The following is a 10,567-nucleotide window of genomic DNA, read 5'->3' as shown; positions in this document are numbered from 1 at the left end:
AACTCGCTCAGTTCCAGCCTCAGCCCAATCAGAAGTACCGGTACTTACATAGAAACCTATACATCTGAGCCTGATAAAAATGCATTTTTTAAAGAAAAACGTCAGATGGATTTAGGGGCTTTTGCATCTGAACTCTCTGTGCATAAGTGAAGACATGTACAAGTAAAGATTCATATATATATATATATATATATATATATATATACCCCTTATGCCTCTTTAATTACATAATCGCTTGCCTTCAGAAATCAGATCTAGTTTTGAATCACTTCCTCTCATCTCTCTTCCTAAATAGTTCAAGTAAAAGCCTATCCAATCATAAAACTTGAAAAAAGAGGTTGGGCTTAGGTAATTATTAAAAACAGAAGTCATATTCATTGCTTCAACAAACCCACTGCCATCTGATCTTCTGAAATCCTTGAAGGAGCCACACAACCAGCAGAGAATCATTAACAGCATTAGAATGAGTAAGTTCTTTATCAATCCACTTCTTATGACTACTAACAACTGTATTTAATTCAAGTTAATATTCATTCAAATTAGCAAATGTTTGTTAACAAATACTTCTTAAAATGTCAACAGATCAGGAGATACGCATAGTTTTGGTTGGTAAAACAGGTGCTGGCAAGAGTGCTACAGGAAATACCATTCTTGGTGAGAAGATATTTCATGCAGAGTCAAGAGCTTCATCAATCACTAAAGAGTGTCAGTTTGAATCACGGATGATAAATGGAAGGCAGGTTTGTGTTGTGGACACTCCTGGTCTATATAACACAAAACTGTCTAATGAAGAAGTCTTAAAAGAGGTTGTGAATTGCATCAAACTTGCAGCTCCAGGTCCTCATGTCTTTCTTCTTGTAATGGCTATTGGGCGCTTCACTAAAGAAGAGAAAAACACCAATGATTTGATTCATGCAGTCTTTGGCCAAGCAGTGCTCAACCACATGATGGTCTTGTTCACTAGGGCAGATGATCTTGAAGAATGGACATTTGAAGATTACATTAAGGAGAGACCAGAGCTAAAACAAGTGATAAATGCATGCAGAGGGAATTACCATGTATTCAACAATAGAGAGAAGTCAGACCGTACACAGGTTGATGAGTTCATGGGGAAGATTGTAGCCATGATAAAACAGAATCATAACAGCTACTACAGCCACCACATGTTTACAATGGCACAATTACTCAACAGTGCTAGGAGAACCACAAAGGAAAAGGACAAAATTATTGCTGACCTAGTAAAGGAAATAAAAGCCTTACAAAAAGAAACAGACAAGTCATCTTGCAGCATACTATAGTATACTTGAGTATAAGATGTCCGCATCTCATAAAATGTATGAAAAGTCAGAAGAGAATGTTATATTCTAACAGTTCATGTTTTATTTATCGTGTTGTTTTTCTTTTAGATTTTTGTGAACATATATGTATAATTTATTTACTTACTTATTTATTTAATTATCAGATTAAAGATGTCCAGATAATCTGCTTAATATACTAGGAATTTGATTGGGGTTAGAAGTTTACAGACATTATTGTTGTATTATTAGTTGTTAACAGTAACCATGTTTGTTTTGTCATTTTTAATTTTGTTATCTCCAGTTATATTTTGCTTTTTATTTTAGATTTCTATTCATCATGATCATCATCATTATTATTATTGTTGTTGTTGTTGTTGTTGTTACTAACACTACAACATTCATTTGTTTTATTAGTGTGGCTACAAAATATATATATACTAATGATGTTGATGTTTTACACTTGACTTTTTTGTGACTCTTTTTGCATTACACTCCACTTTTATAGTTTTTCCTTTAAGTGCTTGTATACATTTGCTGCAAACTATTACACATTTCTAAATGTAATATTTTTTATAGACACCCCCAAAAATGAAAAACATTAAATGCTGTTCTTTGAACATAAAGCTACTGATGAATCCTTTAAAGAAAATCAAAAAATTAAAAATGTAGTGAAACACCCATTAAACACCCACTGTAATCTATGAGGATTATTTGAAACAATACAATCATTAGCTCTTGTTGCAATGAATCCACCTATTTAGAGCAATCAGCAACTATTTTGAACATTGAACCTTGGGACATAATACTACTGCAATCATCAGTTTACAGTAAGTATGCAATAAATTTGCATACTTAAATTTGCACCATTTATTATCCAGCATTTCCTGAGTGTATATATATATATTTCTTTTTTAAAGAATATTAAATCACTTAAAAAATAAAAACACATATTTGCAGAGCAAACTGTAAATTTTACAGTATAAAACTGCAATGCAATGCAATAAAAAAAAAGAAGAAGAAGAAGACGAAAAGAAAACAAGAAGCTTTTCCACAAGTTAAAGTATACAGAAGGTACAAGAGTCATTCACACAGACATAAAACACCATCATGGTAACACACAATACTTAATGCAATAAACATTCATTAAACAATGGATGATATGAAATAAAACCCTAATGTACAGTACATAAGTGATAGCAAAAAAACAACAACAAAAAAAACAACAATTCAGAAACCTGATTTTTTAAGTGTCATGCAGGCAATTTTGGAAATATCAGTTTACAGTTTTGACTGTAAATTATACATTGATATGTGCTTTTTTACTTCTAAAAACTATAAAGTTTTACTGTAAAATTACATGAAACATCTGGCTTGATGTTTTACAGTTTTTCCTTTTAGATATGAACTTACTGTTAACCAATTTAACAATCTTTTTTTCCAATAGAGATTTTAAAATATTTTCTAGTTAATTTATTAGTACTGAGTACATAGCCAAGTACTGTAAAAAATATAGCTAGATGATTTTGTGAATATAATGCACACTCTTAAGTAATCCAGAACTGCTGCAGAATTTATGTGCCATATTTTAATAAGTTGTGAAACCCTTCTAAATAGGACAGATTTTACCAGCTGAAGCAGAATAAAACTATATGCAACAATAATCACATTGCAAGTTGTTTTGAACATGGCTGTATTGACCATGTTATGATATGTATATGTAAAAAATAAATTAAACATTAAAAACAAATATATATATATATATATATATATATATTTGGTATCAATATATAATAGCAAACATGCTGGTGAATCTGATAATAATCTGGTAATTAGGTTATAAAATAGGAAGTCATATTCATTGCTTCAACAAACCCACTGCCATCTGATCTTCTGAAATCCTTGAAAGGGGTAACGCAACCAGCAAAAATCAAAAATCTTTATCAATCCACCATCTTATGACTAGTTAATTCTAGTTAATTCTAGTTAATATTCATTCAAATTAGCAAATGTTTGTTAACAAATACTTCTTAAAATGTCAACAGGTCAGGAGATACACATAGTTTTGGTTGGCAAAAAAGGTGTTGGCAAGAGTGCTTCAGGAAATACCATTCTTGGTGAAGGGACATTTGTCTCAGAAGCAAGAGTAACATCAATCACTAAACAGTGTGAATATAGATCCCGGATGATAAACAGAAGGCAGATTTGTGTTGTGAACACACCTCGTCTATATGACACATAGCTCTCCAATGAAGTCTTAAGAGAGGTTATGAATTTTATTGGACTTGCAGCTCCAGGTCCTCATGTCTTTCTTCTTGTAATAGCCATTGGGCGCTTCACTGAAGAAGACAGAAACATCGTTGGATTGATTCAAACACTCTTTGGCCGAGAAGTGCACAGATACATGATGATCTTGAAGAAAGGACATTTGAGGATTACATTAAGGAGGCAGCAGACCTACAACAAGTGATAAATGCATGTGGAGGGAATTACCATGTATTCAACAACAGGGAGAAGTCAAACCGTACACAAGTTGATGAACTCATGAGGAAGATTGTAGTCATGATAAAACAGAATCATAACAGGTACTACAGCCACGACATATTTACAATGGAACAAGAACTCAACAGTGCTAAGAGAACCATGGAGGAAAAGGACAAAATTTTTGCTCAGATAATAGCATTACAAAACTTGCATATGTAACTATATTCACATTCACCAAAAAAAAAAAAAAAAAAACAGATAAGTCATTCTGCAACATACTATAGTATACTTGAGTATGATGTCAGCATCTCATTAACGTATAAACGAGGCACTACAAAATTCACAAGCCAGAAGAGAAACATTAAATCAATGTTATATTGATAATTAAATATTTTTTAAAAAATATATGTATGCGTTATTTTTTCATTTAATTATCTAATTAAATATGTACACGTACAGATATTTTGTTTTAATTTACTAGGAATTTGTTTGGGGGTTAGAAGTTTACAGACTGTCTATTATAAAAGGATAAGTTTGTGAAATATATAAGAATTTGTGCTCTGCAGTTCACCCATCCAAATGCACACACACACACACACACACACACACATATGCATACATACGTTTACAGCACAGACTGTACATTTTATAGGATAAAACTAAAATACAAACCAAAAAAATGTAAACCAGTAAATTCAAAAACGCACACTGCTACTAATAATCTGTTTCGTACTTTTAACAACAACCACAATAATAATGCAGGTGATAAAAGATAAAGCCACATTAAGGGGTGAACACATCGAAAACGTAGGCTACAGTAGATGGGGAACCGATTGCTCCCCCATGATATTTTATATACTGTATTTAAACTGCACAGATGCAGATATTATAACAATGTATCGATAAACACAGACCTTGTCCTTTGTCCTTTTGCTATAGCCTCCCTAAAAATGGCCTAGCGATGCCCATGTACATAACTCAAAGTAAAAAAAAACTATTAAAAAACACGATTACATAAAATACATTCAAATGTGGAGTGTCACGCAGGGAATTCTAGGAATATCAGTTTAAAGTTTTGACTGTAAATTATACAGTACAATTAACAACATTTTGCTGTAAAATTACGTGAAACGTCTGGTTAGATCTTTAACAGTTTTTCCTTATATAGGTATATAGTATGGAAACTTACTGTTCTGTAAATCTGTAAAGCTATTACCCCCTTTTTTTTCTCCATAGCGTATTTACAGTTAAAAGTTAAAATTACACTCATTTTTACAGTGTAGACGTATTGATACTGTCTGAGCACATAGTGAAGTACTAATGATTTTGTGAATATAATGCAAAGTCTTAATGCTCTTTTTCAACCAATATAATAAAACATACTAAAAGCTCATGATCCAGAAGTCTGGATGGTGATGTTGTATAAAGAACTACAAATATTTGCTCTTTTGTTTGTCTATTCACTGATTATGCCACTTAGGTCACTAAGTAATCCAGAACTGCTGCAGAATTTATCTGCCATATTTTAGTGAATCATGAAAGCCATCTAAATAGAACAGATTTTACCAACTAAAGCAGAATAACACTTATATACACAACAATATTCATGTTGCAGGTTGTTTTGAACATGTTAAATGGCTATATGGACCATATTATGATATGCATGCCATAAAAACTAAACATTACCACGTCATTAATACATGATACCAAACATTCTAGTGAATCTAAATCAGCACTGTCCAAAAGGTGTGAGATAGCAGCATTAGATTGTAAGGTACAAAAGATAGAACAAACCATAATCTGTATCCAAAGTACCATCGACATTTTATGAGTTGGTATACAAGGTCCAAACAAGTATGGTGAGAGAACACCATCTTGAGGCACTCTGATGCAACAACTTTACATGAACTAGATTTTCAAGGTTTTCAATGAATATTGTGAGTTATGTCTTATGATTTACAGCTGGCTTCAAGGAGATTTGGACACAATGGTTCCTGTTTGTATGGACAGAAACAATAATTCAGAGAAGAAGAAGAGAGAAGGCATTTGTGTTTTTAAGGACTCTTGATGCAGGAACTTTGGATCAGAAGCATTAACATAAATTTAAACAAATTATTATTGGGAATCTACAAGGTGATGTAAAATATCTACTAGATCCCATCAATCTATCTTACTCTAAAGCGCCTTGAAATCCCACATTTTGTGCTAGACTAATGCATGTTAATATATTACAGTTATGAGCAATTCGTCATCAGAGGTGACTATCTGTTGTGCTATATTATTACTGTATTATTTTATATTACTAAATGTAATATTATTGCTGTATTATTAGATTGAATCCACGATTTGGTGACAATATAGCATAATGAGAGATTTACAAGTCATTTTTTGACCAGCAAAACCAAATTAGGTAAAGGCTTATCAACACACCGCAAGGGTTAATAAAATAACGCATTATAAAAATACTGATTCCCAATCATCCAGTAATTGAAGTAAAAAGCTGAAAGCAGGAAAAAAAGCCAAAACAGAACGAGACCTTTTTATTTTGTTTATTGAATCATACAAACACTTTGCTACCTATATAAACAGTATATTTAAATAGGGTTACATGGATGTGGATGTGGTTAGTCACTATAGCCTAGACCGAGCACAAAGAACAGCAAGAACAAATGAAGATTCAGCTGTCAGGAAAAAACTTTCACATTAGTCTTATAGCTCCAGGATAAAGCAAAGGGGTTGCCAGTGGCTGAAAATCAGATGCTGTTACACTGATAACTATCAACCTCATGTAGTAGCTAACATTATTCTTGACAAGAACTCTGGCTGCTGTCTGCGAAAAGTTTAGGGATCAAAATCAACAGCAACTATTTTAAAACCCCAAAGAAACTGGAAATGAAATCAAATATCACTGTCTTGCTGTTTGTTTCATTATAAGACATTACTTCATACAGATTATGTTCTTACCAATACCTTGTCTACCAAACTAAGAGTCAGATGACTATAAAATTCCAAATGGTAATTGCCATTTAAACCAGCCTTCATGCCACCATGACCACTGACCTGTTATTCTCAAAGTACATGCTGTTATTTACAGTGCCTCTTTTAGTGGACATACTAAAACAAGCACATAAGTCTTATGTTCATTCATCAGTCAGCAGGTGCAGGCCCATTTCTTCTTGGTCTCCTGTGCTGTTATGACTCTTGCTGGGATATTGAAGCTCTCAGATCTGCACTGTAAAGTTAATTCATTCACACACTCCCTTTTCTGGATCTTCAACCTCTGTGCCAATGTCACAAAGATGGCGTCCAGCGGGTCCCCTTTACGACCTTTGGCTGAAGTAAGATAAAAAGACATTCCGTGGACTTCAGCCAAATGTCGAGCCTGATCGATTAACACAGAAGCACTCGCCGAAGTGACCAGATCGAACTTGTTGCAAACGAGGGCGCGGGGAATATCCGGACCAAGAGAGTGCTGCCGGCACTCGTCCATCCACATGGGAAGATTGCAGAAACTGGTGGGGTTAGAGACGTCGAAGACAAAAACAATTCCGTGCACATTGCGATAGTAGTGCTGAACCATGCTTTTACGAAAACGCTCCTGACCAGCCGTGTCCCACAGCTGTACCTGAAGTGAAACAGAAAATGAAGAGATTTATAGTTTTGTACACACACACAGTTGAAGTCAAAAGTTTACATACTCCTTGAAGAATCTACAAAATAAGAGGGAACGCACAAGCTGTGTGTTATTTTTTTATTTAGTACTGACCTGAATAAGATATTTCACTTAAAAGACGCATACATATTCTCCAAATCAACAGTTGAATTTATAAAAATTACCCAGTTCAAACGTTTACACACTGTTGATTCTTAATACTGTGTTGTTAGCTGAATGATCCACAGCTGTGTTTTTTTTTTTTTGTTTGTTTAGTGATAGTTGTTCATGTGTCCCTTATTTGTCATGAAGTTAAACTACCTGCCGTTCTTCAGAAAAATCCTTCAGGCTCAGAAATTGTGTATTTGATCCCTTTCCAACAATGACTGAATGATCTTGAGATGCATCTTTTCACACTGAGGGACTGAAGGACTCATATGCAACTGTTAAACTTTAACTTAAACTGTATACTGAAAATTGAACTCATGACCTTGCCATGATTTACCATTTGAACTACAGAAACACTGCAAACTGAATTTCCACAGGGTTATATCTGCCTGACCTAAGAGTATTTAAATGAAATTTATTAGGTGTAGGTGTAGGTGTATTAGATGTAGGGTCGGATAGAAAGTAACAAACACTGTGTGTTTTCTGTTAGTATCATCATTGGCTAGTAGAAAAAAAAATAGGTTACATAAAAGATTTTACTAAAAAATTAAGATATAGTAAAGGTGAGAATAATTACATTTTAGACACACTGTCAATAATTTCGCCAACGAAAATAAAGCCCTAGGAGAACTGTTGTGCGATCAACACAGCGGTGTTTAACTGAATGAATCGAATCCACTTTTTTAACGAATCGAGTCAATGATTCAGTGAGTCACTTGCTTCCTTTCCGTATTAATCAGCCGTTTGAACAAATCGATTAAATTGATAACAGAATGACTTCCTTATTATATTTATTATTTGCCACCATCTACTGGCGCTTTTAGTTTTATATTTAGAGTATCGTTTGTTTTTTTTTAAATCATTTCGTGTTTTAGTATTTATTTGTATTTTTGTGTGTTGAATTAATAATTTTTTTTTATTATATATATATATATATATATATATTGTAATGCACATTGTACATATAATGTATAGGCTGCTTTTCTAACACAATGACAACTTTAAATGATCTTTAATAATAACATTATGTTTAATTAATTGGCACATGACGTGTTAATTGGACGATTAAAAACATTATACATATGTATAACACAGACCAGCAACCTAGTGCTGCAGTGACTTTGCATAAATGTTCTTAAAATGAGAATGACCTACTTAAATGACAAGCTTAACTATTTCTTAGACACAGACAATGTAAACAATTCTCTTTAAAGCAGAGCAAGCTTGTTTATTGTTAGTGCGCAAAACCGGTTCCTCATTTTAAAGCTTAAAAAAAAGATCTCAACAACACCGTGAAATCCCACGTTTTGCTCTAGTTCCTCAATGGGATTCACAAAAGAAATCAACCTACCACAGAAGTTAAAAAAAAAAAAAAAAAATGCGTAGGTTATTAAACAGACAACAGATCCGGGAAATCCAAATTATTCAGTTCACGAATAAATCATCAATTCTTCTTTTTCGAAGAAGTCACATTTATTATTTCAATCAAAGAGGAAGATAATCTGTGCATTAGGGTTTAAGGAGTGAAAAGTTAAATTAACCAAATGATAATGTTTAACAGACGATTACACTTTATTAAAACGTAATTTCCAGCCAGGAGATGGCGAGACTACGCAATTACTGCATGACGTAAAAACGCTGAATTGGCTTTTCCCCTTTAAATGAGCTGTTTGAAAGAACGGATACACGACTAATCGACTATTTCATTGCACTGCCTAAATTAGCTTTAAGCATCCAAACAACATAGTATGCTCAAAATATGAACGTGTTTCACTATAAACCCAAATATCGTAAAGTAGAACGTCTTACTTTGATTTTCTCGCCTTCTATGTCAAGAAGTTTCTCACGAAAATCCACCCCAATTGTAGCCTCCGTTCTGGTGGGAAACTGTCCGGTGCAAAAGCGGTGAGTCAGACAGGTCTTACCGACACCGGCATCTCCAATCACAATGATCTTACAGGTACGACGACAGCGCACCGGGGTACCATTCGATGAAGTGGAGCTCTCCAAGGACGAATCCATCTACCGTGTAGCAGTGGCGACGAAAACATGTGAAATAGATGTTAAAAGAAGGCTAAAAGGTCAGAGCACTCCAGTGAGCACTCCTCACATGCCCATGACGGGTGGTTACTGATTACAAGAACTTCCCCTTAAATAAGAGACTCGTTTTCAAAGCCCACCTTCAGAAGACGTCAAAGCAGGTGATTAAAGTAAACTTTTGCTTTTTTTGCAATATAACAAAAACACAGTCATTTACTTAAAGCATGAATTCATGTATGCAAGTAAGCATATAATAAAAAGGCTACGAACCGTTTTTAAAAGGGAAGTCTGACTCCAGTTTGGACAGAAACCAAACCAACCCCCAGTTATTTCATATCCCTCTCAGTAGCTAAAACGGTTTCTGGAGTAAGGTTAAAACAAACAAAGTATACACATCTCACATACATTTTTAGGTGTTGAGGAGCTTTGAAAAGTTTTAGAATCTCCACTAATGTCAATGAGAAAGAACAGCGGTGTGCATGGACTGGTGCCAAATGTGTGCTCTCACTGTTTGATTTTTTTATTACAAAAAAATCTATCATACAACAAACTCTTCTTTGAACACTGTAACCCATTTGGATCAAACAGAGTGATAGAATGAGGTAAGATGAAGGAGAAACTGGGAAAAAGGTTTGCTTTTGTCAATTCCACAGGCTCTTGATCACAGTTTACTGTCGTTTGTTGGATACAGCCTCTTCCATCTCCAAGATGCCTAATAAGGAACCTCTACACATGCCGCTTCCCCATTATGACATCACTTCCTGTCCACACCCAGTCTCCCCTCTAAACTACATCCAATGATTCAGCTGCCTTTTCACAAAGACTCAAACCAGATCTTTTGCACGACAAGCCACATATCCTTTTTAAGCTTTTATTTTCATATAAATTACTCTTTAAAACAGGGGAAAGATGGGTTTGAGTGCGCGTC

At 34.1% G+C, this 10,567-nt stretch overlaps 2 protein-coding genes and 1 pseudogene across 2 annotated transcripts; 2 read left to right on the top strand and 1 right to left on the bottom strand.

The window, feature by feature from the left end:
• Positions 1 to 400: 400 nt before the first annotated feature.
• On the top strand, positions 401 to 1,623 carry LOC127157743 (GTPase IMAP family member 7). Its single transcript, XM_051101001.1, has 2 exons — positions 401 to 467; positions 583 to 1,623. Exons 1-2 carry the CDS (start codon positions 464 to 466, stop codon positions 1,296 to 1,298), a joined length of 720 nt encoding a protein of 239 aa, XP_050956958.1. The 5' UTR covers positions 401 to 463; the 3' UTR covers positions 1,299 to 1,623.
• Positions 1,624 to 3,330: 1,707 nt separating this feature from the next.
• Positions 3,331 to 3,998, top strand: LOC127157735 (GTPase IMAP family member 7-like; annotated as a pseudogene).
• A 2,306-nt stretch (positions 3,999 to 6,304) lies between these two features.
• On the bottom strand, positions 6,305 to 10,042 carry LOC127157741 (ras-related protein Rab-33B). Its single transcript, XM_051100999.1, has 2 exons — positions 9,409 to 10,042; positions 6,305 to 7,404 (listed from the first exon to the last, which is right to left on the bottom strand). Exons 1-2 carry the CDS (start codon positions 9,619 to 9,621, stop codon positions 6,931 to 6,933), a joined length of 687 nt encoding a protein of 228 aa, XP_050956956.1. The 5' UTR covers positions 9,622 to 10,042; the 3' UTR covers positions 6,305 to 6,930.
• Between the last annotated feature and the right edge of the window lie 525 nt (positions 10,043 to 10,567).

This window comes from Labeo rohita, unplaced genomic scaffold (assembly GCF_022985175.1).
Source record: "Labeo rohita strain BAU-BD-2019 unplaced genomic scaffold, IGBB_LRoh.1.0 scaffold_119, whole genome shotgun sequence".
In the NCBI taxonomy this organism is placed as follows: domain Eukaryota; kingdom Metazoa; phylum Chordata; class Actinopteri; order Cypriniformes; family Cyprinidae; genus Labeo; species Labeo rohita.
This window is presented reverse-complemented; position numbering and strand designations above follow the sequence as displayed.

What these genes read in the sequence shown, in the direction of transcription:
- LOC127157741 (XM_051100999.1), bottom strand. Translation starts at nt 9,621, where the DNA reads ATGGATTCGTCCTTGGAGAGCTCCACTTCATCGAATGGTACCCCGGTG. An exon ending in TAGAAGGCGAGAAAATCAAA is followed by an intron (nt 7,405 to 9,408) that starts GTAAGACGTTCT and finishes GTTTCACTTCAG; the next exon opens with GTACAGCTGTGGGACACGGC.